General features: G+C 43.2%; 3 protein-coding genes across 3 annotated transcripts in view; 2 read left to right on the top strand and 1 right to left on the bottom strand.

Annotated features, from left to right (window-relative positions):
* Positions 1–27,322, bottom strand: part of LOC135564620 (protein ANKUB1-like) — an 83,527-nt gene that overhangs the window by 8,370 nt on the left and 47,835 nt on the right.
* LOC135564488 (uncharacterized) lies at positions 1,487–9,172 on the top strand. Its single transcript, XM_065009530.1, has 8 exons — positions 1,487–1,761; positions 2,030–2,105; positions 2,356–2,462; positions 2,697–2,733; positions 2,853–3,271; positions 5,339–8,240; positions 8,406–8,493; positions 8,623–9,172. The coding sequence occupies exons 1-8, from the start codon at positions 1,703–1,705 to the stop codon at positions 8,766–8,768; spliced, it is 3,834 nt and encodes a 1,277-aa protein (XP_064865602.1). The 5' UTR covers positions 1,487–1,702; the 3' UTR covers positions 8,769–9,172.
* LOC135564487 (uncharacterized) lies at positions 24,229–27,087 on the top strand. Its single transcript, XM_065009529.1, has 3 exons — positions 24,229–26,040; positions 26,210–26,297; positions 26,427–27,087. Exons 1-3 carry the CDS (start codon positions 24,235–24,237, stop codon positions 26,570–26,572), a joined length of 2,040 nt encoding a protein of 679 aa, XP_064865601.1. The 5' UTR covers positions 24,229–24,234; the 3' UTR covers positions 26,573–27,087.

The following is a 27,322-nucleotide window of genomic DNA, read 5'->3' as shown; positions in this document are numbered from 1 at the left end:
TTTGGTATTAGGTGTGATGCTGACTTGGAATGGCCACGAAGTTACACATTGTTTTAGGTCCAGTTAGTTTGGAAGTTGTGGTAAATGGGGGAGTGTGAGCGAGTGTCATGAGATGCTGCAGGTGTTGATATGGGGATGGATAGGCTACCACTGCCTTTAATTACTACGCTCTGCCTGCACCTACCTCAACTGGTACTCTGCTGCCTCTCTGTGGTGAGAGCACTAACACACTGAACATGATGGACAAGGATGCTCCATATAGCCATACAGAATGTAATACAGAATGACAAGATATGGTTTGATATCTCTTCTGAAACTGGGGTGGGGTTATTGAGTTCAGGGTTGTGTAATGGTTGCTTCCATGTCAGTCCTCAAAGATGAAATTGCATAGAATCGAATGAATCACATCCAATGATTTCCCGTTTTGGACATTGTTTTGAAAATGATTCTCTATAGCTGCCATACCTTTGACGTCATAAACTGTTACAGAATTACCCTTCCTTATTATAAACTCTGATTAAAACTATGGAGTTCATTGGCCTACAACACATGTGTGTGTATTTGCCCTTAAAATGATATTGCTAGATGGAAGAAAATAATAAGATAGGCCTAAACTGTAATAAGATGTACTTGAAAGATACTATAAATAGCAGGAGACATACCTGGGTTCTAGACTGGTATTTAGGGCAAGCATTTTAGGATTATACATATGGTTAGTGTCAACTTCTACTTACACGTTAAAGCTCAGCCATGTTGCTACATGTTTACTCATTGACTTCAAGTAGAGCATTGTTTGTGAATCTGAATAAAAGCCTAATAAAAGTGTATCGCCCCCAGCTTGGGCAGCACTGCTACACTGCTTTTTTGGGCTAAAGGTGTTTGTGACACGTGCATGTGTTCCAATGATGTCATAATTGTTTGTAGGTTCTATGTTGCCTATCAACTTGGCTGTCCTTCAGAAAGTAGATAATACTTGTATTTTCAAACGATTAATAAAAATACTCACAACAAAACAAACTAAATAGATTTAATCCATTAATATGATATTGCCAGATGGAAGAAAATAACAAGGTAGGCCTAAACTGTAATAAGATATATCTTATAGACTGCTTCAGTGCATTTGGAAAGTATTCAGACCCCTTGACTTTTTTTTTTTTTGTACGTTACAGCCTTATTCTAAAATGGATTACATACAACATTTTCCTCGTCAATCTACACACAATATCCTATAATGACAAAGCAAAAACAGTTTAGACATTTTTGCAATTTAAAACGGAAAAAAAACAGAAATACCTTATTTACATAAGTATTCAAACCCTTTGCTATGAGACTCGAAATTGAGCACCGGTGCATCCTGTTTCCCTTGATCATCCTTGAGGTATTTCTACAACATGATTGGAGTCCACCTGTGGTACATTCAATTGGTTGGACATGATTTGGAAAGGCACATACCTAAGGTCCCACAGTTGGCACAATAAAAAATATTTTGCATCTTCAAAGTGGTAGGCATGTTGTGTAAATCAAATTATACAAACCCCCCAAAATAAATTTTAATTCCAGGTTATAAGGCAACAAAATAGGGAAAATGCCAAGGGGGGTGAATACTTTCGCAAGCCACTGTAAATGGTTCAGTTCACATAAACAGTCATTATTTTCAGTTTGAGAGATCATCCCGGGCTTTGCCCCGTCTGCTGTAGCTGAGATGTCCCTGGAGGACATAGAACAACAAGACTATGATGTTTCTGACACTGAGACAGTCAGGTAAGGCCACTTACACTCTGTCCAGTTAGATATTTGTGTGGAGATTAAGAGAGAGAGACTAATAAGAAAGAACTTGTTATGGGGCAGGTCAGGCCTCATTCATGGAGTCATTTGTAGGGTCAAGTCCCCAGCCGATCTATTTGAACCCCTCATTATTTGTGGCCATGTATTAACTACTAAGTGAGTCTTTGACATAAAGACAGTGGTTAGATTCTGCCATTGGGACTGCTCTGATGTTGTTTCCATTCTCTCCTGGTTATGACCATAGAGCCTTGTCCCAGTCTCTAGACCTGCCTGTCTGTGTGGTGGATGACCACCTGACCTCTGAAGCTGTCAATGAGATGGTAAGTTGACCTTGTCATTTCATATTACAACATTAATCCAATAAAATGTTATAGTGATGCTATCATTGGCAATGTTGACGTACCACAACCATCTCTGTTGTGTTTCAGTTGTTTAAATTTGTCCAACGTTGCCAATGCTCCTCCACTCTCTAAAGGTTCATAAGTTCTTTCAGTATGATATTTGTTGTATATGTTAAGTTTGACTCTGTTGGTGCCATTATTTGAGACTCATAATGTTTATTTCTACCAGAAGCAAAGCAGCACTGTGGAAACCACAGAAGAAGAGAGCCTCAACAGTGCCAAAAATCTTGAGTCTTTTTCACTGATTATCAACTTCCTGCAGAACCTAACTGAGGAGTATGTTCTATTTCCTTTGGTACAGTACTACTATCAAACCTGTAAAGGATTGTATGAAAGCAGATTCATCAACTACATTTCCATTGCGGAAAAAGTTACATCACACCACAATGTTGTCAAAACAATTGCTACAAAGCATGTGTAAAATACTGTTTAATCTGATGACTCTACTGACCGACATTTCTGACAATATTAATACTATTAATATGAATAATTCATATGAATAATTTTCAGGCAATGGAGTAGGATTCGTAATGGCATTTCTGACCCGGTAAGATCTGAAAGCTTATTTAGAATACAATGATCACTGAATGTTTAACCTTGTTCATAAGCTTTTGAAAGACGCACTATGCAACATTTTAAAACACTTCTTCTGTTTCTGGAATACAGCTGACAAAACAACAGCTTGCCGGCTTGTGTCTGAGGATTGTCCAGTTTTTATCGGACAAGCTGATGCAGATCATCATCCCAGGTCTTTACGAACTACTGGGCATCCAAGATGCTGCCTCTCCATTGTCACAGAGATCTCTCACATCGTCACTCACCAGTCTGTTAGACGATAAGGTTAACACCAAGTCCCGCGTGAGATTTACTGAGGCTGGTGTACCTAAGAGGCCAGGCAGTCGAAAGTCTTACAATAGCTTTCGCATCCCGACTCCCTACCCTTCCTCCAACTGTATGGATCAGGAAGAGGAAGAAGAGCAGGAATCACAACAACTTAAGTTCAAGGAGATTTACCTGACTAAGGAGATGGGCAGTCTGGGCAGTGGAAGCTACTGCCCAAAACCATTGCCCAAGCCAGCCATGAGGTATGTCTGTAACCATTCTTCAATACTGCCTTTTATTTATGATTGTCTTTAAACAGTATTTGATGTTTATAGCAATTTCACTTTTTTTTTTTAAGGGATAGATATGGCCATAAAGTTGAATTCGGAGTTTACATACACCTTAGCCAAGTACATTTAAACTCAGTTTTTCACAATTCCTGACATTTAATCCAAGTAAAATTTCCCTGTTTTAGGTCAGTTAGGATCACCACTTTATTTTAAGAATGTGAAATGTCAGAATAATAGAAGAAGAAAGAATAATTTATTTCAGCTTTTATTTATTTATTCACATTCCCAGTGGGTCAGAAGTTTACATACACTCAAATAGTATTTGGTAGCATTGCCTTTAAATTGTTTCACTTGGGTCAAATGTTTTGGGTAGCCTTCCACAGGCTTCCCACAATAAGTTGGGAGAATTTTGGCCCATTCCTCCTGACAGAGCTGGTATGACTGAGTCAGGTTTGTAGGCCTCCTTGCTCGCACAAGCTTTTTCAGTTCTGCCCACAAATGTTCTATAGGATTGAGGTCAGGGCTTTGTGATGGCCACTCCAATACCTTGACTTTGTTGTTCTTAAGTCATTTTGCCACAACTTTGAAAGTATGCTTGGGGTCATGTCCATTTGGAAGACCCATTTGCGACCAAGCTTTAACTTCCTGACTGAAGTCTTGAGATGTTGCTTCAATATATCCACATAATTTTCCATCCTCATGAAGCTATCTATTTTGTGAAGTGCACTAGACCCTCCTGCAGCAAAGCACCCCCACAACATGATTCTGCTACCCCCGTGCTTCACGGTTGGGATGGTGTTCTTTGGCTTGCAAGCCTCACCCTTTTTCTTCCAAACATAATGATGGTCATTATGCCCAAACAGTTCTATTTTTGTTTCATCAGACCAGAGGACATTTCTCCAAAAAGTACGATCTTTGTCCCCATGTGCAGTTGCAAACCGTAGTTATGGCGGCTTCCGGAGCAGTGGCTTCTTCCCTGCTGAGCTGCCTTTCAGGTTATGTCGATATAGGACTTGTTTTACTGTGGATATAGATACTTTTGTACCTGTTTCCTCCAGCATCTTCACACGGTCCATTGCTGTTGTTCTGGGATTGATTTGCACTTTTCGCACCCAAGTACGTTCATCTCTAGGAGACAGAACGCGTCTCCTTCCTGAGTGGTATGACGGCTGCGTGGTCCCATGGTGTTTATACTTGCGTACTATTGTTTGTACAGATGAACGTGGTACCTTCAGCCATTTGGAAATTGCTCCCAAGGATGAACCAATTCTTTTTCTGAGGTCTTGGCTGATTTCTTTTGATTTTCTCATGATGTCAAGCGAAGAGGCACTGAGTTTGAAGGTTGGCCTTGAAATACATCCACAGACTCAAATGATGTCAATTAGCCTAACATGAGCTTCTAAAGCCATGACATCCTTCTCTGGAATTTTCCAAGCTGTTTAAAGGCACAGTCAACTTAGTGCATGTAAACCTCTGACCCACTGGCATTGAGATACAGTGAATTATAAGTAAATCTGACTGTAAACAATTGTTGGAAAAATTAATTGTGTCATGCACAAAGTAGATGTCCTAACCGACTTGCCAAAACTAGAGTTTGTTAACAAGGAATTTGTGGAGTGGTTGAAAAACGACTTTTAATGACTCCAACCTAAGTGTATGTAAACTTCCGACTTCAACTGTACAAGCCAGTTTCAATACAAATTACTTATACAAAAAAGTACTCTAATTTATCATATTATTTGACTTTAAAACAGAATAATTTAGTCTTTTTTTTTCTTCTCCAAACCGGCAGAAGCTTTTCTCTTTTATCTTTCTGTAATGAAAAGAACTATAGAAGTTGAATAAATTATTATTTTTTATTATTAGATGTGGTTGACACACCTCCACCACACTAAGGTGTTTTCCCAGAGCAAAAGCAACGATTCCCCCACTATTTTCAATGGTGCAGATGTGTTTGACACACCTCCACCAGAGCAACGTTCCTCACAGCATTACATATTATTTGTTTGACTGTGATGATTTCTGTTTGTTTTTTTCAAGAACCTCTCTGTCTGATGTGCAGAAGAAGACAACCAACTCTGACTCGCTACAAGTCCTCTTAGGTGTCTCAGAGGACACCCTCGTCACCTGTGTGCAGGACAGCCTGCAAGGTTCTCTCTCCAAACTTGCATGCATGTCCAATTCTCCATCTGGAAGTGCAGGCTCTCCGAAGATGACCCCTGCTGTAATGGCAGAAGTGATTAAAGATGTCAAGTCGGCCGTATCAGTGGTCGTTAAGAGTGCCTCCGCTAGCCAAACCTCTCAAGTGACACCGGTAAGGGGAGACTCACAGACCAAGGTGACTGAGAGCATGGTGAGAGAGCTGGCTGCTAAACTTGAAAAAGTTGACCAAGAGAGCAAGAGTCTAACAGGGCAAGTCATGGCCATGATCTCTGACACAATGGTGGCTTTTGTTGACGAGAACGAACAGAATTTGCTGAAAGATCCCAAGGACAAGATCACGTTTTTGGCATCGCATGTTGGCTTCATTGACGATCTTGATGCCCTGTTAGATTGTATTAGAAAACTCTCAAGTGAGGAATTCAAGAGAGACACCACTCAAGCAGTGAGTGAGTTCCTAGTTAAAAGGTCCAACAGTAGCTTAACTAGTGCACAGCCTGCTTATTCTGTAGCATCCAGGTCTTGTTCCGTTCAAAACCAGAGAACCTTGTCAAAGGATATTTGTGCGGATTCTCCTGCCTTTGGCATCATTGACACATTTGTGGAAGACCTGCAGAGCTTGGCGCAACCTGCAGAAGTAGAGGAGAGAGAACCTGACCTCCAGGAAAATGCACAAAAGCGAAAGAGCAGGATCTGGTCTGCTACCACTAGTTTATATAAAAATATTAAGAAGACATTAAAGGGCTTCACCATTCACCGGCGGAGGTCAGACGTGCAGAGAAGAATGTCTAGCCATACACCCACAGAGGACTCTGGACATCTTGTGACTAAGGAGTACCTTGGTTTGGCAAGCCAGAACTTGACGCAAGCTAGTAAGAGTGTGCCTCACTTGCCCAGTTTGAACCAGGAAGTGACTCTACACACGGGTGTCAGCGAGAGTTCAAAACTTCTCTGGACTGAAACAGACGAGGGTCTAATGAACAATAGTACCAAACAGGTCATTTCAACAATCTTGACCTCATGCGAGGATCAGACATCAAATGCACCTTGCTTCTCCACAGTAGGAAAGAAAATATCTGATATGTCCCTTGAGGTCAACATATTGGTAGGTGGTGTTCTGTCTCAGCTGAAGGACATCTCCTTGTCAAGGTCCCCAACACCATGTGAAGACATGTTTGAACGTCTCCAAGGTTCTACTGAGCGAACCTCTCCAGTAAGTCTAGATTGCAGCACGGCTGCCTCCAAAGGCATTGCATCTTCCCACAGTCTTTCAACAAAGAGCCTCCAAAAACTTTCTAGTCATGAGTTCCAAACCAAAGCTGAGAAAGGAGTGAGTGAGGTCCTCTCTAGGTCATTTAACATTGTGGAGGAAGGTACAACAGATAAGTACCTCCAGTCTGTATCTACATCCACCACATCTACTGATATTATACAAACCATAGTGAAAGATCTGCAGGAGCTCACCCAGACCACCCAATCATCTGACATGGTATCTGGAACCTCCCTGCTCACCACTGGACAGGTTTCTGAGAAAAGAATCTGGTCTGTTGCTCGTAACATCTACTACAGTCTGCAAAGTAAGATTACAGAGTTTCTCAGAAAAGATCTTCAAATGTCAGACACAACACTTGGTTCAATCCAAATATTTACATATCAAATCAGTCCTGCTTCACAAAGAGCAAGTCTCTGCCATCTTGAGGTCAACCAGAGCAGTGTTACACCTGGTGGAAACGATGCCTGTGTGGACATTCCGCACAAATTACTACCTAAAACCACTAAGCTCTCAGGATCCATGCTGGAGGATATTGGCACGATCCGTTGTAGGAGTGCTGACAGCCAAAATACAAGAAATACCTCTTCTTCACGCTCCTCCATCTCTCTAACACCTACTTCAAAATCAAAGCAGTCAGAATGGGACTTCACCTTGCCCGGTACTCCCATCCCCACTGAATTATCTGCTCAGATTGACTTTCCCATTGTAAGAAACATGATCATTCAGGACTTGTTTCACACAGAGAACTTACTTCCCCCATCCTTTGTGGACAAAGTCAGGCAAGCTGCTGGGGTGGTAGTGGACGAAATGGTGGAAAGTGTTGAGAACACACAGGAAGATGGACAGGGTGCTTCTCATCCTGACGACCTCCGATCTGCTGTTAGGAAATTGAGAAAAATAATTTCCACTGGGACCATCCACATTTTCAGTCATGAATTTGTGGATAAAGTGATAGCCCTTCAGGACAGCCACAGCACTCCACAGGTCTTAACATTGGCAGCAGCCAGAAGTGCTTCAGACTCCATTCTTTCAAGGCTGAAATGGGGAAAGGAACAATGTGCCATATCCAGGAAGCTCTCCTCTCAGCTTCTCCAGATATTTGCTGAAGAGACAGTGAAGGGCTTCCTAAAACAGTGGTTAGATGAGTATGAAAATATAAACATTGATGTTTCAGTCCAGAATGAACCAAGCACCTCTACTTGCATGGTCTTTCCTATCCAGCTCAATCAGAGCAAGCCAGAGGATAGTGACACAATGAATCAGCTCACGAAGGTCATGGTCAACAAAATGATGGATGCCTTATCAGTTGGCTCAAGTCATCAAATGATCACCAAAGCCAATGCCAAATGTTCTTTTGAGTCCGGTACCAGCATGGCCACCAGTGACATTGTAGAAGGGATGTTGGATTTGGTAAGGGATAGCACCAGCAGTACTGGAGAGCAGATCCCCATCTTCAAGTCCAAGAAAAGCAAGAAAACCATGTTCAGCAAGATATGCTTTAACATAAAGGTATAGTACACGTACAGATTTTTCATGAATAACACTGCTTTTGAATGTATGAGATATTTGTTTATATAATTCAGTATTTTAGCATTGTATTGCCTTTTCCAGTTGATATACTGTACTTTAAGATATATAACAGTTTGTTTTAATGTGCCTTTTCCCACCAAACAGGGTTCCAAGAAAGTTAGAAAGGACCACTGTCCTCAAAAGTCTATGGAGTACCAGCCTCAGAACACTTCCCCTACTGTGTACTTTACAGGTAAGCCCTTTTGCTGCTCATTCAAGACTAAGATATTATTACTTTAGCGTTCAACTAATTCATTTGGAAAGACATTGCACTCTGCTCTGAATTGTTACCCATGACATACTGGATGGTCTTTCTTTGCAGAGTCGAGGACAAATTCTCATGGCTCCTTTGCTCCAGAGGGAAATGACATCGCATATTCCTTCCCACCTGAAGAGAAGAGTCGCAAACCCTCCCTTTTCACCAGAATGTATAGAGCCATCACTAGAAGCTTCTCCAACCCAAGATAATTTTCCTCATTAAATGAGATTGCATTCATTTGTTGTCATATGTTGACTGTTTTGCTAGCACAGACTGTAATATGTTCTGCGATTCATCCACATGCATTGAGGAGTATACCACCTCAGTCACAGGCTACATCAATAAGTGGATTGACAACGTCGTGCCCACAGTGACCGTATGTACATATCCCCGACAGAAGCCATGGATTACAGGCAACATCCACACCGCGCTAAAGGCTAGAGCTGCTTCTTTCAAGGAGCGGGACACTAATCCAGACACTTATATGAAATCCTGCTATGCCCTCAGACTAACCATCAAATAGGCAAAGTGGTTGGTTAGGTCAGGGTGTGACTAGGGTGGGCAATCTAGGTGATCTATTTCTTTGTTTGGACTGGTATGGTTCCCAATCAGAGGCAGCTATCTATCACAGGACTAAGATTGAATCCTACTACACCGGTTCTGATGCTCGTTGGATGTGGCAAGGCTTGCAAACTATTACGGACAACAAAGGGAAACCCAGCCGCAAGCTGCCCAGTGACACAAGTCTGCCAGACGGGCTAGGTGCCTTTTATGCTCGCTTCAAGGCAAGCAACACTGAGGCATGCATGAGAGCATCAGCTGTTCGGTACGACTGTGATAACACTCTCCGTAGCCAATGAGAGCAAAACCTTTAAAAAGGTCAACATTCACAAGGGGTCAGATGGATTACCAGGACGTGTGCTCCGAGCATGCGCGGACCAACTGGCAAGTGTCTTCACTGACATTTTCAACCTCTGTAATACCTACATGTTTCAAACAGGCCACCATAGTCCCTGTGCCCAAGAAAGTGAAGGTAACCTGCCTAAATGACTATTACCCCATAGCCTTTGAAAGGCTGGTCAAGGCTCACATCAACACCATCATCCCAGAAACCCTATATATCCACTTCAATTTGCATACCGCCCCAACAGCTTCACAGATGATGCCATATCAATCGTAATCTATACTGCCCTTTTCCACCTGGTCAAAAGGAGCTTGATCAGAGCCTGGAGGTACTGAGGTGCCGTTCCCCTCACAGCTCCGTAGGCAAGCACCATGGTCTTGTAGCGGATGCGAGCTTCAACTGGAAGCCAGTGGAGAGAGCGGAGGAGCGGGGTGACGTGAGAGAACTTGGGAAGGTTGAACACCAGACGGGCTGCGGCGTTCTGGATGAGTTGTAGGGGTTTAATGGCACAGGCAGGGAGCCCAGCCAACAGCGAGTTGCAGTAATCCAGACGGGAGATGACAAGTGCCTGGATTAGGACCTGCCCGCTTCCTGTGTGAGGCAGGGTCGTACTCTCCGGATGTTGTAGAGCATGAACCTACAGGAACGGGCCACCGCCTTGATGTTAGTTGAGAACGACAGGGTGTTGTCCAGGATCACGCCAAGGTTCTTAGCGCTCTGGGAGGAGGACACAGTGGAGTTGTCAACCGTGATGGCGAGATCATGGAACGGGCAGTCCTTCCCGGGAGGAAGAGCAGCTCCGTCTTGCCGACTTTGAGGTTCAGCTTGAGGTGGTGATCCGTCATCCACACTGATATGTCTGCCAGACATGCAGAGATGCGATTCGCCACCTGGTCATCAGAAGGGGGAAAGGAGAAGATTAATTGTGTGTCGTCTGCATAGCAATGATAGGAGAGACCATGTGAGGTTATGACAGAGCCAAGTGACTTGGTGTATAGCGAGAATAGGAGAGGGCCTAGAACAGAGCCCTGGGGACACCAGTGGTGAGAGCACGTGGTGAGGAGACGGATTCTCGCCACGCCACCTGGTAGGAGCGACCTGTCAGGTAGGACGCCTCCAAGCGTGGGCTGCGCCGGAGATGCCCAACTCGGAGAGGGTGGAGAGGAGGATCTGATGGTTCACAGTATCGAAGGCAGCCGATAGGTCTAGAAGGATGAGAGCAGAGGAGAGAGAGTTAGCTTTAGCAGTGCGGAGCGCCTCCGTGATACAGAGAAGAGCAGTCTCAGTTGAATGACTAGTCTTGAAACCTGACAGATTTGGATCAAGAAGGTCATTCTGAGAGAGATAGGGGGAGAGCTGGCCAAGGACGGCACGTTCAAGGGTTTTGGAGAGAAAAGAAAGAAGGGATACTGGTCTGTAGTTGTTGACATCGGAGGGATCGAGTGTAGGTTTTTTCAGAAGGGGTGCAACTCTCGCTCTCTTGAAGACGGAAGGGACGTAGCCAGCGGTCAGGGATGAGTTGATGAGCGAGGTGAGGTAAGGGAGAAGGTCTCCGGAAATGGTCTGGAGAAGAGAGGAGGGGATAGGGTCAAGCGGGCAGGTTGTTGGGCGGCCGGCCGTCACAAGACGCGAGATTTCATCTGGAGAGAGAGGGAGAAAGAGGTCAGAGCACAGGGTAGGGCAGTGTGAGCAGAACCAGCGGTGTCGTTTGACTTAGCAAACGAGGATCGGATGTCGTCGACCTTCTTTTCAAAATGGTTGACGAAGTCATCTGCAGAGAGGGGGGGGGAGGGGGATTCAGGAGGGAGGAGAAGGTGGCAAAGAGCTTCCTAGGGTTAGAGGCAGATGCTTGGAATTTAGAGTGGTAGAAAGTGGCTTTCAGCAGCAGCGACAGAAGAGGAAAATGTAGAGAGGAGGGAGTGAAAGGATGCCAGGTCCGCAGGGAGGCGAGCTTTTCCTCCATTTCCGCTCGGCTGCCCGGAGCCCTGTTCTGTGAGCTCGCAATGAGTCGTCGAGCCACGGAGCGGGAGGGGAGGACCGAGCCGGCCTGGAGGATAGGGGACATAGAGAGTCAAAGGATGCAGAAAGGGAGGAGAGGAGGGTTGAGGAGGCAGAATCAGGAGATAGGTTGGAGAAGGTTTGAGCAGAGGGAAGAGATGATAGGATGGAAGAGGAGAGAGTAGCGGGGAGAGAGAGCGAAGGTTGGGACGGCGCGATACCATCCGAGTAGGGGCAGTGTGGGAAGTGTTGGATGAGAGCGAGAGGGAAAAGGATACAAGGTAGTGGTCGGAGACTTGGAGGGGAGTTGCAATGAGGTTAGTGGAAGAACAGCATCTAGTAAAGATGAGGTCGAGCGTATTGCCTGCCTTGTGAGTAGGGGGGAAGGTGAGAGGGAGAGGTCAAAAGAGGAGAGGAGTGGAAAGAAGGAGGCAGAGAGGAATGAGTCAAAGGTAGACGTGGGGAGGTTAAAGTCGCCCAGAACTGTGAGAGGTGAGCCGTCCTCAGGAAAGGAGCTTATCAAGGCATCAAGCTCATTGATGAACTCTCCGAGGAACCTGGAGGGCGATAAATGATAAGGATGTTAAGCTTGAAAGGGCTGGTAACTGTGACAGCATGGAATTCAAAGGAGGCGATAGACAGATGGGTAAGGGGAGAAAGAGAGAATGACCACTTGGGAGAGATGAGGATCCCGGTGCCACCACCCCGCTGACCAGAAGCTCTCGGGGTGTGCGAGAACACGTGGGCGGACGAAGAGAGAGCAGTAGGAGTAGCAGTGTTATCTGTGGTGATCCATGTTTCCGTCAGTGCCAAGAAGTCGAGGGACTGGAGGGAGGCATAGGCTGAGATGAACTCTGCCTTGTTGGCCGCAGATCGGCAGTTCCAGAGGCTACCGGAGACCTGGAACTCCACGTGGGTCGTGCGCTGGGACCACCAGATTAGGGTGGCCGCGGCCACGCGGTGTGGAGCGTTTGTATGGTCTGTGCAGAGAGGAGAGAACAGGGATAGACAGACACATAGTTGACAGGCTACAGAAGAGGCTACGCTAATGCAAAGGAGATTGGAATGACAAGTGGACTACACGTCTCGAATGTTCAGAAAGTTGAGCTTACGTAGCAAGAATCTTATTGACTAAAATGATTAAAAATGATACAGTACTGCTGAAGTAGGCTAGGTGGCAGTGGCTGCGTTGTTGACTTTGTAGACTAGCTGGCAGTGGCTGCGTTGATGATTACGTTACGTTGCGTTAAAAGAACGACAATAGCTGGCTAGGTAACCTAGAAAATCGCTCTAGACTACACAATTATCTTTGATACAGAGACGGCTATGTAGCTAGCTATGTAGCTAGCTACGATCAAACAAATCAAACCGTTGTACTGTAATGAAATGAAATGAAAATGTGATACTACCTGTGGAGCGAGGCGGAATGCGACCGGGTTGTTGAGTTCTAATCGGTAGACGTTGGCTAGCTGTTAGCTAGCTAGCAGTGTCTCCTACGTTAAGGACGACAAATAGCTGGCTGCGTTGTTGATTCAGGGGCTAGCTGGCTAGCTAGCTAGCAGTGTTGATTACGTTACGTTGCGTTAAAAGAACGACAATAGCTGGCTAGGTAACCTAGAAAATCGCTCTAGACTACACAATTATCTACACAATTATCTTTGATACAGAGACGGCTATGTAGCTAGCTATGTAGACGGTGGGCGTTAGCTAGCTGGCTAGCTGCTGGGCAGATACGTTAGGACGACGAAATACGATAATTACGCAATTATCTTTGATACAAAGACGGCTATGTAGCTAGCTAAGAAGAAATTGCTAAGATTAGACAAATCAAACCGTTGTACTATAATGAAATGTAATGAAAAGTTATACTACCTGCAGACCGAAGTGCAGACCGAAGTGCGGATGCGACTGCTCGCTCCAACCCGGACGTTGCATTAGGCACACCACAGTGCCCACAAAGCTCATCACTAAGCTAAGGACCCTGGAACTGAATCCTGGACTTCCTGAAGGGCCTCCCCCAGGTGGTAAAGGTAGGCAACACCACATCTGCCACACTGATCCTCAACATGGGGGCCCCTCAGGGGTGCGTGCATAGTCCCCTCCTGCATGGCCAGCATGACTCCAACACCATCATTCAGTTTGCTGACGACACAACAGGGGTGGGCCTGATCACCGACAATGATGAGACAACCTATAGGAAGGAGGTCAGAGACCTGGCAGTGTGGTGCCAGAACAACAACCTCTCCCTCAACATGAGCAAAACAAAGGAGATGATCGTGGACTACAGGAAAAGGAGGGCAGAACACTCCCCCATTCACATCAACAGGGCTGTAGTGGAGCGGATTGAGAATTAAGTTCCTTGGTGTCCACATCATATTCTCCCTGCTGCCATTCAGATTGGAGCTTGTGACTGTATCTAAATTAATTGACCCCCTGTTTTTTGCATAAATATGTCTGTCATCAGCATTTATTTGATGTTGGTAGACTGTAGCATTTGTATGTCTTTCTCTGTATCATGACGCCTTGACATTGGTTATTAATAATATTAAAGTGATGTACAGACTGAGTTTGTACTCTATTTTTAAGCCACAAAAATATAAATATCCTTGAACATAACCTAATTTTCAAGTTGAAAGAGTGTGCCAAGAATAAATTGTGGGTGAATAAATATTCCGTTTTTAATCAAACTTTTGTAATGCTGTAAACCCTTTCCATCAATTGTCACTCCAGGTATTCTGAACATTGTCTTTTCTATTATGAATGGGATATTTTTCATACCAGTTGGACTGCTCACACAAGTGTAATAAACTATCATTACGAACGTGAACGTTGACTAACAAAAGTTTAAGTTAAACACCTTCAATACTTGTTACCTACATTAAGCCAAGATGGATCTTGAACTTCGATACCATTACATGAAGGGTCAATGGTGAAAACCCTGCAAGCCAGTGATATAGAGACATTAGAAAAGGTTTGTTTTCAGTGGTGCAAAGTACTTAAGTAAAAATGATTTAAATCGTTTTGGGGGTATCTGTACTTTCACTATTTATATTTTTGACAACTTCAGTACATTCATAAAGGACAAAAATGTACTTTTGACTCCATCCACTTTCCCTGATACCCAAAAGTACATTTTGAATGCTTTGTATGACAGGAAAATGGTCCAATTCACACACTTATCAAGAGAACATCCCCTACCTCTGATCTGGCAGACTCAATAAACACAAATGCTTAGTTTATAAATTATGTCTAAGTGTTGGAGTGTGCCCCTGGCTATTCTTACATTCAAAAAAAGCAATACAATTGTGTTGTCTGCTTTGCTTAATTTTTAAAATTATTTTTACTTTTGATACTTGAGAATATTTCAAACCAAATACTTCCCAAGTAGTATTTTACTGGGCAACTTTCACATTTACTTGAGTCATACTGTTTGCAACTGACTGATTGAGGACTTTTTCCACCACTGTTTGTTTTGGACATTTATTTTTTATCAAATGTATTTGACAGGGACAATCTACTGTATTTCTGTAAATGTGCCAGATTTAGCCAGCTGGCTTTGTGATGTAACAAAGGTAGCTGATGATGTAATGAAAACAGACAGTTAAATATGTGTGTGTAGAACTGTTGCACATTTGCTCTGGAAATGAGGACCAAACCTACTCGTCAAAAGGAGTGAATTGCACCTCCAATTGAAGTCAATAATAAGGTATGGAATCATGCCAATACAGTCATTATTTATATAGCTCTGTAGCTTGCAGTATTTTGAAGGAGATAAGCAAGGGAAAATGATGCTTTGGTTAATATTTCTCACGTGAAAGGAAACATGACCATGCTAACTGAAAAATGGATACATGAATATTGGTCAAATGTACCTACATCTTCTGAAGCTGTGTTGGGCCTACTTGATCATTTAAAAAAAGTCACATAGACGATGTCCATAAATTAGACAACAATACTGAACAGTTGTAGCCCTGTCACGGTCGGAGGAGAGGCGAGAAGGATCGGAGGACCAAACTGCGGCGTGATATGTGTTCATCGTGAATTTTAATAAAGAAAACACTGAACACTGAAACACTACACAAAAACAGTAAACAAAATAACAACCGTGACGCTAATGCGAGCTGCGCTGAAACAAGCCATCAACATAGACAATCACCCACAAACAAACAGTGCAACCCAGGCTACCTAAGTATGATTCTCAATCAGAGACAACTAATGACACCTGCCTCTGATTGAGAACCATACTAGGCCGAAACATAGAAATCCCAAATCATAGAAAATCAAACATAGACTGCCCACCCAACTCACGCCCTGACCATACTAAATAAATACAAAACAAAGGAAATAAAGGTCAGAACGTGACAAGCCCGTTGGTAGTGGTAGGCTTCTGGCTGTGATCTCTGACCACTGTAACAGTGAATAGTGGCAATTTACCCGCGGTGTATAGGCTTGTTTACTAGGCTAACTAGTGCATTGGGGTGGGCTATGTGCAGCATGGGCATACAGGAAACCACTCTAGCCGCTTAACTCACCTTGGCCACGAGCTCTATAGTTTACAGCTATTGCATCACCTACAAAGCATCAACTGAATGTTGAATGTCAGGTATTTTAATTGTCTGTATTGTCTACTTGTTAAATGTTTGTAAAGTCTTAATTTGTAATTGTTTGTAATGTCTTATCAATTGGTGTTGGACCACAGGAAGATTAGCTAATGTTATAGCGTTAGCTAATGGGGACTCTAGTAAAGATTCACAAGACTGTTCACAGATTCACATTGATCACAGAATCTGATTGATAATCTTAATTTGAAGTTTGAGTTTTTTACTGGACAACCAACACTTGACAGATGGGCTAATCCATAGAAAGAAAATGTGATCTTGGATCTTGAACTCCCCTAGCTACATTTCGACTTAATGTTCAATATTACTAGTGGCACTCTGTCCTTACGAACAGTAAATCATTGGGTCTGACTCTTTTGATTTAATGCAATTTCATCATCGATAGTGAAACAACCACCACATAATCGTCAACTCCCCCCTACAAAACATGAATTTATTTGTGGTTTATCCTCTAGCTATTTGGTATTAGGTGTGATCCTGACTTGGAATGGCCATTAAGTTACACATTGTTTTAGGTCCAGTTAGTTTGGAAGTTGTGGTAAATGGGGGAGTGTGAGCGCGTGTCATGAGATGCTGCAGGTGTTGATATGGGGATGGATAGGCTACCACTGCCTTTAATTACTACGCTCTGCCTGCACCTACCTCAACTGGTACTCTGCTGCCTCGCTGTGGTGAGAGCACTAACACACTGAACATGATGGACAAGGATGCTCCATATAGCCATCCATCACTGTCCAGGCACAGTAATACAGAATGACAAGATATGGTTTGATATCTCTTCTGAAACTGGGGTGGGGTTATTGAGTTCAGGGTTGTGTAATGGTTGCTTCCATGTCAGTCCTCAAAGATGAAATTGCATAGAATCGAATGAATCACATCCAATGATTTCCCGCTTTGGACATTGTTTTGAAAATGATTCTCCATAGCTGCCATACCTTTGATGTCATAAACTGTTACAGAATTCCCCTTCCTTATTATAAACTCTGATTAAAACTATGGAGTTCATTGACCTACAACACATGTGTGTGTATTTGCCCTTAAAATGATATTGCTAGATGGAAGAAAATAATAAGATAGGCCTAAACTGTAATAAGATGTACTTGAAAGATACTATAAATAGCAGGAGACATACCTGGGTTCTAGACTGGTATTTAGGGCAAGCATTTTAGGATTATACATATGGTTAGTGTCAATTTCTACTTACACGTTAAAGCTCAGCCATGTTGCTACATGTTTACTCATTGACTTCAAGTAGAGCATTGTTTGTGAATCTGAATAAAAGCCTAATAAAAGTGTATCGCCCCCAGCTTGGGCAGCACTGCTACACTGCTTTTTTGGGCTAAAGGTGTTTGTGACACGTGCATGTGTTCCAATGATGTCATAATTGTTTGTAGGTTCTATGTTGCTTATCAACTTGGCTGTCCTTCAGAAAGTAGATAATACTTGTATTTTCAAACGATTAATAAAAAATACTCACAACAAAACAAACTAAATAGATTTAATCCATTAATATGATATTGCCAGATGGAAGAAAATAACAAACAGGCTTAAACTGTAATAAGATATATCTTATAGACTGCTTCATGCATTTGAATAACGAGACATGGTGTGATGAAGAAAACATTGACTTGAACTCAAATTCTTCTGTTCACCTGATTTAGCCTTATTCAAATGTGGATTATCTTCCAACAGAATTTCTTCATTTAATCTACAGCAATATCCCCCCCAAATGACAAAGGCAAAAACTTTATTTTCTTTGCAAAGAAATACCTTATTTACATAAGTATTCAAGACCCTTTTTATCAGACTCGAAATTGAGCAACCGGTGCATCCTGTTTCCCTTGATCATCCTTGAGATATTTCTACAACATGATTGGAGTCCCCTGTGGTAAATTCAATTGATTGGACATGATTTGGAAAGGCACATACCAAGGTCCCAAGTTGACACAAAAAAATTCCAAGTTATAAGGCAACAAAATAAGGAAAATGCCCCACAGCCACTGTAAATGGTTCAGGTCAGTCATTATTTTCAGTTTGAGAGATCAACTTTGCCCCGTCTGCTGTGGTCAGACCAAGCTGACTCCACACTCCAAGACTGCCTCCATCACGTGGACTGGGACATTTTCAGCAAGGAGATGGAAATTTAAATGATTCATTTAAGTCATTAGAGCGCTCTTAAGAGAGCGACATAGCAACGGTAAAAACATTCCCAAACCAGAAACCGTGACATTGATGGCAGGATTCACTTTAAATGAAAGCATCCACTGCTTTTAATCAGGGGGAAGGTGTCTGGTCCATGTCCGAATATAAAGAATGGGGTTATTCCTCCGCAAGGATTAAACAAGCTAAGCGTCAGTACAGAGACAAAGTGGAATCTCAATTCAATGGCTCAGACACAAGAGGCATGTGGCAGGGTCTACAGTCAATCACAGACTACTGAAGAAACCCAGCCAGTCAGGACCAGGATGTCTTGCTCAGAGGAAGGATGACTAAATAACTTTTTGGGTGCCCGCCTGATTGAGGACTCAGTTCCTCTACAGTGCCACCAGAAGGACAACCATCTCTGCAGCACTCCACCAATCAGACCTTTATGGTAGAGTGGCCAGACGGAAGCCCAACGAAAACATGCAACATGAAACATGCGGTCTCTCCTTCACTGCAGCCGATGAGTAAGACATTTAACGTGTTAACCCTGGAAGGCTGCAGGCCCAGACGGCATCCCCAGCCGCGCCCTCAGAGCATGAAACCAGCTGGCCATCCCTGTACGGGTGAATCAATCAATCCCTATACCAGTCTGCTGTTCCCACATGCTTCAAGAGGGCCATGATTGTTCCTGCCCCAAGAAAGCAGGTAACTGAGCTAAACGACTTCCTGTGTGAATCACTTCCGTCATCATGAAGTGTTTGAGAGACTAGTCAAGGAACATATCACCTCCACCCTACCTGACACCCTAGGACCACGCCAATTTCTTAGCGCCCTGGGAGGTCCACAGTGCAATCTCAACCACACTGCACACTGCCCTAATCCACCTGGACAAGAGGAATACCTAAGTGAGAATGCAGTTCATCGACTGACAGCTCGGCATTCAACACCATAGTACCCTCCAAGCTCATCAAAAGCTCGAGACCCTGGGTCTGATCCCGCCCTGTGCAACTGGGTACTGTTCCTGACGGGCCGCCCCCTGGTGGTGAGGGGGAAAGGAGAAGATTAATTTCCTGTTTGTTTGATAAAATGATAGGGGCCCAAAGGGTAGGCATGCCAAGTGTACTCCCTGTTCACCCAGACTAGGAGAGGGCCACGAACAGAGCCAACTCAATCATCAAGTTTGACAGAGCAACAGTGGTAGGCTTAATTCCAACAACGTTATAAGGAGGTGACCTGTCAGGTGGTGTCCAAGGAAAATAACCTCACACTCAACTCAACAAAACTAAGGAGGATTGTGGTTCACATCAAACAGTCATTATCCACATCGATGGAGCAGAGTGGAGAGGGTTTGCAAGTTTTAAGTTCCTCCGTGCTACAGATCAAGACAAAGTTGAATTGGTCCACTCACACTGACAGCTGAACAACATTTGGATCAGAAGATGTCATTCTGAGACACTGAGACAGTCAGGTAAGGCCACTTACACTCTGTCCAGTTAGATATTTGTGTGGAGATTAAGAGAGAGAGACTAATAAGAAAGAACTTGTTATGGGGCAGGTCAGGCGTCATTCATGGAGTCATTTGTAGGGTCAAGTCCCCAGCCGATCTATTTGAACCCCTCATTATTTGTGGCCATGTATTAACTACTAAGTGAGTCTTTGACATGAAGACAGTGGTTAGATTCTGCCATTGGGACTGCTCTGATGTTGTTTCCATTCTCTCCTGGTTATGACCATAGAGCCTTGTCCCAGTCTCTAGACCTGCCTGTCTGTGTGGTGGATGACCACCTGACCTCTGAAGCTGTCAATGAGATGGTAAGTTGACCTTGTCATTTCATATTACAACATTAATCCAATAAAATGTTATAGTGATGCTATCATTGGCAATGTTGACGTACCACAACCATCTCTGTTGTGTTTCAGTTGTTTAAATTTGTCCAACGTTGCCAATGCTCCTCCACTCTCTAACGGTTCATAAGTTCTTTCAGTATGATATTTGTTGTATATGTTAAGTTTGACTCTGTTGGTGCCATTATTTGAGACTCATAATGTTTATTTCTACCAGAAGCAAAGCAGCACTGTGGAAACCACAGAAGAAGAGAGCCTCAACAGTGCCAAAAATCTTGAGTCTTTTTCACTGATTATCAACTTCCTGCAGAACCTAACTGAGGAGTATGTTCTATTTCCTTTGGTACAGTACTACTATCAAACCTGTAAAGGATTGTATGAAAGCAGATTCATCAACTACATTTCCATTGCTAAAAAGTTGTCACACCACAATGTTGTCAAAACAATTGCTACAAAGCATGTGTAAAATACTGTTTAATCTGATGACTCTACTGACCGACATTTCTGACAATATTAATACTATTAATATGAATAATTCATTGAATAATTTTCAGGCAATGGAGTAGGGATTCGTAATGGCATTTCTGACCCGGTAAGATCTGAAAGCTTATTTAGAATACAATGATCACTGAATGTTTAACCTTGTTCATAAGCTTTTGAAAGACACACTATGCAACATTTTAAAACACTTCTTCTGTTTCTGGAATACAGCTGACAAAACAACAGCTTGCCGGCTTGTGTCTGAGGATTGTCCAGTTTTTATCGGACAAGCTGATGCAGATCATCATCCCAGGTCTTTACGAACTACTGGGCATCCAAGATGCTGCCTCTCCCATTGTCACAGAGATCTCTCACATCGTCACTCACCAGTCTGTTAGACGATAAGGTTAACACCAAGTCCCGTTTACTGAGGCTGGTGTACCTAAGAGGCCAGGCAGTTCTTACAATAGCTTTCGCATCCCGACTCCCACCCTTCCTCCAACTGTATGGATCAGGAAGAGGAAGAAGAGCAGGAATCAGTTCAAGGAGATTTACCTGACTAAGGAGATGGGCACTGGGCAGTGGAAGCTAGTAAAACCATTTGAGGTATGTCTGTAACCATTCTTCAATACTGCCTTTTATTTATGATTGTCTTTAAACAGTATTTGATGTTTATAGCTTTCACTTTTTTTTTTTTAGGGGATCAATGGCCATAAAGTTTTGGGTTTACATACACCTTAGCCAAGTACATTTAAACTCAGTTTTTCACAGACATTTAATCCAAGTAAAATTTCCCTGTTTTAGGTCAGTTAGGATCACCACTTTATTTTAAGAATGTGAAATGTCAGAATAATAGAAGAAGAAAGAATCATTTATTTCAGCTTTTATTTATTTATTCACATTCCCAGTGGGTCAGAAGTTTACATACACTCAAATAGTATTTGGTAGCATTGCCTTTAAATTGTTTACAGAGCTGGTATGACTGAGTCAGGTTTGTAGGCCTCCTTGCTCGCACAAGCTTTTTCAGTTCTGCCCACAAATGTTCTATAGGATTGAGGTCAGGGCTTTGTGATGGCCACTCCAATACCTTGACTTTGTTGTTCTTAAGTCATTTTGCCACAACTTTGGAAGTATGCTTGGGGTCATGTCCATTTGGAAGACCCATTTGCGACCAAGCTTTAACTTCCTGACTGAAGTCTTGAGATGTTGCTTCAATATATCCACATAATTTTCCATCCTCATGAAGCTATCTATTTTGTGAAGTGCACTAGACCCTCCTGCAGCAAAGCACCCCCACAACATGATTCTGCTACCCCCGTGCTTCACGGTTGGGATGGTGTTCTTTGGCTTGCAAGCCTCACCCTTTTTCTTCCAAACATAATGATGGTCATTATGCCCAAACAGTTCTATTTTTGTTTCATCAGACCAGAGGACATTTCTCCAAAAAGTACGATCTTTGTCCCCATGTGCAGTTGCAAACCGTAGTCTGGGTTTTTTATGGCGGCTTCCGGAGCAGTGGCTTCTTCCCTGCTGAGCGGCCTTTCAGGTTATGTCGATATAGGACTTGTTTTACTGTGGATATAGATAGTTTTGTACCTGTTTCCTCCAGCATCTTCACACGGTCCATTGCTGTTGTTCTGGGATTGATTTGCACTTTTCGCACCCAAGTACGTTCATCTCTTGGAGACAGAACGCGTCTCCTTCCTGAGTGGTATGACGGCTGCGTGGTCCCATGGTGTTTATACTTGCGTACTATTGTTTGTACAGATGAACGTGGTACCTTCAGCCATTTGGAAATTGCTCCCAAGGATGAACCAATTCTTTTTCTGAGGTCTTGGCTGATTTCTTTTGATTTTCTCATGATGTCAAGCGAAGAGGCACTGAGTTTGAAGGTTGGCCTTGAAATACATCCACAGACTCAAATGATGTCAATTAGCCTAACAGAAGCTTCTAAAGCCATGACATCCTTTTCTGGAATTTTCCAAGCTGTTTAAAGGCACAGTCAACTTAGTGCATGTAAACTTCTGACCCACTGGAATTGAGATACAGTGAATTATAAGTTAACTAATCTGTCTGTAAACAATTGTTGGAAAAATTACTTGTGTCATGCACAAAGTAGATGTCCTAACCGACTTGCCAAAACTAGAGTTTGTTAACAAGGAATTTGTGGAGTGGTTGAAAAACGACTTTTAATGACTCCAACCTAAGTGTATGTAAACTTCCGACTTCAACTGTACAAGCCAGTTTCAATACAAATTACTTATACAAAAAAAGTACTCTAATTTATCATATTATTTGACTTTAAAACAGAATATTTAGTCTTTTTTTTTCTTCTCCAAACCGGCAGAAGCTTTTCTCTTTTATCTTTCTGTAATGAAAAGAACTATAGAAGTTGAATAAATTATTATTTTTTATTATTAGATGTGGTTGACACACCTCCACCACACTAAGGTGTTTTCCCAGAGCAAAAGCAACGATTCCCCACTATTTTCAATGGTGCAGATGTGTTTGACACACCTCCACCAGAGCAACGTTCCTCACAGCCTTACATATTATTTGTTTGACTGTGATGATTTCTGTTTTTTTTTTCAAGAACCTCTCTGTCTGATGTGCAGAAGAAGACAACCAACTCTGACTCGCTACAAGTCCTCTTAGGTGTCTCAGAGGACACCCTCGTCACCTGTGTGCAGGACAGCCTGCAAGGTTCTCTCTCCAAACTTGCATGCATGTCCAATTCTCCATCTGGAAGTGCAGGCTCTCCGAAGATGACCCCTGCTGTAATGGCAGAAGTGATTAAAGATGTCAAGTCGGCCGTATCAGTGGTCGTTAAGAGTGCCTCCGCTAGCCAAACCTCTCAAGTGACACCGGTAAGGGGAGACTCACAGACCAAGGTGACTGAGAGCATGGTGAGAGAGCTGGCTGCTAAACTTGAAAAAGTTGACCAAGAGAGCAAGAGTCTAACAGGGCAAGTCATGACATGATCTCTGACACAATGGTGGCTTTTGTTGACGAGAACGAACAGAATTTGCTGAAAGATCTGAAGGACAAGATCACGTTTTTGGCATCGCATGTTGGCTTCATTGACGATCTTGATGCCCTGTTAGATTGTATTAGAAAACTCTCAAGTGAGGAATTCAAGAGAGACACCACTCAAGCAGTGAGTGAGTTCCTAGTTAAAAGGTCCAACAGTAGCTTAACTAGTGCACAGCCTGCTTATTCTGTAGCATCCAGGTCTTGTTCCGTTCAAAACCAGAGAACCTTGTCAAAGGATATTTGTGCGGATTCTCCTGCCTTTGGCATCATTGACACATTTGTGGAAGACCTGCAGAGCTTGGCGCAACCTGCAGAAGTAGAGGAGAGAGATCCTGACCTCCAGGAAAATGCACAAAAGCGAAAGAGCAGGATCTGGTCTGCTACCACTAGTTTATATAAAAATATTAAGAAGACATTAAAGGGCTTCACCATTCACCGCGGAGGTCAGACGTGCAGAGAAGAATGTCTAGCCATACACCCACAGAGGACTCTGGACATCTTGTGACTAAGAGTACCTTGGTTTGGCAAGCCAGAACTTGACGAAGCTAGTAAGAGTGTGCCTCACTTGCCCAGTTTGAACCAGGAAGTGACTCTACACACGGGTGTCAGCGAGAGTTCAAAACTTCTCTGACTGAAACAGACGAGGGTCTAATGAACAATAGTACCAAACAGGTCATTTCAACAATCTTGACCTCATGCGAGGATCAGACATCAAATGCACCTTGCTTCTCCACAGTAGGAAAGAAAATATCTGATATGTCCCTTGAGGTCAACATATTGGTAGGTGGTGTTCTGTCTCAGCTGAAGGACATCTCCTTGTCAAGGTCCCCAACACCATGTGAAGACATGTTTGAACGTCTCCAAGGTTCTACTGAGCGAACCTCTCCAGTAAGTCTAGATTGCAGCACGGCTGCCTCCAAAGGCATTGCATCTTCCCACAGTCTTTCAACAAAGAGCCTCCAAAAACTTTCTAGTCATGAGTTCCAAACCAAAGCTGAGAAAGGAGTGAGTGAGGTCCTCTCTAGGTCATTTAACATTGTGGAGGAAGGTACAACAGATAAGTACCTCCAGTCTGTATCTACATCCACCACATCTACTGATATTATACAAACCATAGTGAAAGATCTGCAGGAGCTCACCCAGACCACCCAATCATCTGACATGGTATCTGGAACCTCCCTGCTCACCACTGGACAGGTTTCTGAGAAAAGAATCTGGTCTGTTGCTCGTAACATCTACTACAGTCTGCAAAGTAAGATTACAGAGTTTCTCAGAAAAGATCTTCAAATGTCAGACACAACACTTGGTTCAATCCAAATATTTACATATCAAAGCAGTCCTGCTTCACAAAGAGCAAGTCTCTGCCATCTTGAGGTCAACCAGAGCAGTGTTACACCTGGTGGAAACGATGCCTGTGTGGACATTCCGCACAAATTACTACCTAAAACCACTAAGCTCTCAGGATCCATGCTGGAGGATATTGGCACGATCCGTTGTAGGAGTGCTGACAGCCAAAATACAAGAAATACCTCTTCTTCACGCTCCTCCATCTCTCTAACACCTACTTCAAAATCAAAGCAGTCAGAATGGGACTTCACCTTGCCCGGTACTCCCATCCCCACTGAATTATCTGCTCAGAGTGACTTTCCCATTGTAAGAAACATGATCATTCAGGACTTGTTTCACACAGAGAACTTACTTCCCCCATCCTTTGTGGACAAAGTCAGGCAAGCTGCTGGGGTGGTAGTGGACGAAATGGTGGAAAGTGTTGAGAACACACAGGAAGATGGACAGGGTGCTTCTCATCCTGACGACCTCCAATCTGCTGTTAGGAAATTGAGAAAAATAATTTCCACTGGGACCATCCACATTTTCAGTCATGAATTTGTGGATAAAGTGATAGCCCTTCAGGACAGCCACAGCACTCCACAGGTCTTAACATTGGCAGCAGCCAGAAGTGCTTCAGACTCCATTCTTTCAAGGCTGAAATGGGGAAAGGAACAATGTGCCATATCCAGGAAGCTCTCCTCTCAACTTCTCCAGATATTTGCTGAAGAGACAGTGAAGGGCTTCCTAAAACAGTGGTTAGATGAGTATGAAAATATAAACATTGATGTTTCAGTCCAGAATGAACCAAGCACCTCTACTTGCATGGTCTTTCCTATCCAGCTCAATCAGAGCAAGCCAGAGGATAGTGACACAATGAATCAGCTCACGAAGGTCATGGTCAACAAAATGATGGATGCCTTATCAGTTGGCTCAAGTCATCAAATGATCACCAAAGCCAATGCCAAATGTTCTTTTGAGTCCGGTACCAGCATGGCCACCAGTGACATTGTAGAAGGGATGTTGGATTTGGTAAGGGATAGCACCAGCAGTACTGGAGAGCAGATCCCCATCTTCAAGTCCAAGAAAAGCAAGAAAACCATGTTCAGCAAGATGTGCTTTAACATAAAGGTATAGTACAAGTACAGATTTTTCATGAATAACACTGCTTTTGAATGTATGAGATATTATTTGTTTATATAATTCAGTATTTTAGCATTGTATTGCCTTTTTCCAGTTGATATACTGTACTTTAAGATATATAACAGTTTGTTTTAATGTGCCTTTTCCCACCAAACAGGGTTCCAAGAAAGTTAGAAAGGACCACTGTCCTCAAAAGTCTATGGAGTACCAGCCTCAGAACACTTCCCCTACTGTGTACTTTACAGGTAAGCCCTGCTGCTGCTCATTCAAGACTAAGATATTATTACTTTAGCGTTCAACTAATTCATTTGGAAAGACATTGCACTCTGCTCTGAATTGTTACCCATGACATACTGGATGGTCTTTCTTTGCAGAGTCGAGGACAAATTCTCATGGCTCCTTTGCTCCAGAGGGAAATGACATCGCATATTCCTTCCCACCTGAAGAGAAGAGTCGCAAACCCTCCCTTTTCACCAGAATGTATAGAGCCATCACTAGAAGCTTCTCCAACCCAAGATAATTTTCCTCATTAAATGAGATTGCATTCATTTGTTGTCATATGTTGACTGTTTTGCTAGCACAGACTGTAATATGTTCTGCGATTCATCCACATGCATTGAGGAGTATACCACCTCAGTCACAGGCTACATCAATAAGTGGATTGACAACGTCGTGCCCACAGTGACCGTATGTACATATCCCCGACAGAAGCCATGGATTACAGGCAACATCCACACCGCGCTAAAGGCTAGAGCTGCTTCTTTCAAGGAGCGGGACACTAATCCAGACACTTATATGAAATCCTGCTATGCCCTCAGACTAACCATCAAATAGGCAAAGTGGTTGGTTAGGTCAGGGTGTGACTAGGGTGGGCAATCTAGGTGATCTATTTCTTTGTTTGGACTGGTATGGTTCCCAATCAGAGGCAGCTATCTATCGTTGTCTCTGATTGGGGATCATACTTATGAACATTATGTTTGTTTATATATATATATTTTTTTGGTGTTCATCTAATAAAGTAAGCTGTACACTTAACACGCTGCACCTTGGTCTCCTCATTCCGACGACGAGCGTAACACAAAGCGTAAATACAGGACTAAGATTGAATCCTACTACACCGGTTCTGATGCTCGTTGGATGTGGCAAGGCTTGCAAACTATTACGGACAACAAAGGGAAACCCAGCCGCAAGCTGCCCAGTGACACAAGTCTGCCAGACGGGCTAGGTGCCTTTTATGCTCGCTTCAAGGCAAGCAACACTGAGGCATGCA

The sequence above is a fragment of the Oncorhynchus nerka genome, linkage group LG25 (genome assembly GCF_034236695.1).
Source record: "Oncorhynchus nerka isolate Pitt River linkage group LG25, Oner_Uvic_2.0, whole genome shotgun sequence".
NCBI lineage: Eukaryota > Metazoa > Chordata > Actinopteri > Salmoniformes > Salmonidae > Oncorhynchus > Oncorhynchus nerka.
This window is presented reverse-complemented; position numbering and strand designations above follow the sequence as displayed.

Bases quoted from the DNA above. Each gene is read 5' to 3' on its own strand.
- LOC135564488 (XM_065009530.1), top strand. From the start codon at position 1,703: ATGTCCCTGGAGGACATAGAACAACAAGACTATGATGTTTCTGACACT. The intron at 1,762-2,029 runs GTAAGGCCACTT...TTATGACCATAG, and splicing joins TCTGACACTGAGACAGTCAG to AGCCTTGTCCCAGTCTCTAG. The intron at 2,106-2,355 runs GTAAGTTGACCT...TATTTCTACCAG, and splicing joins CTGAAGCTGTCAATGAGATG to AAGCAAAGCAGCACTGTGGA.
- LOC135564487 (XM_065009529.1), top strand. From the start codon at position 24,235: ATGAACAATAGTACCAAACAGGTCATTTCAACAATCTTGACCTCATGC. The intron at 26,041-26,209 runs GTATAGTACAAG...CCCACCAAACAG, and splicing joins AGATGTGCTTTAACATAAAG to GGTTCCAAGAAAGTTAGAAA. The intron at 26,298-26,426 runs GTAAGCCCTGCT...CTTTCTTTGCAG, and splicing joins CCCTACTGTGTACTTTACAG to AGTCGAGGACAAATTCTCAT.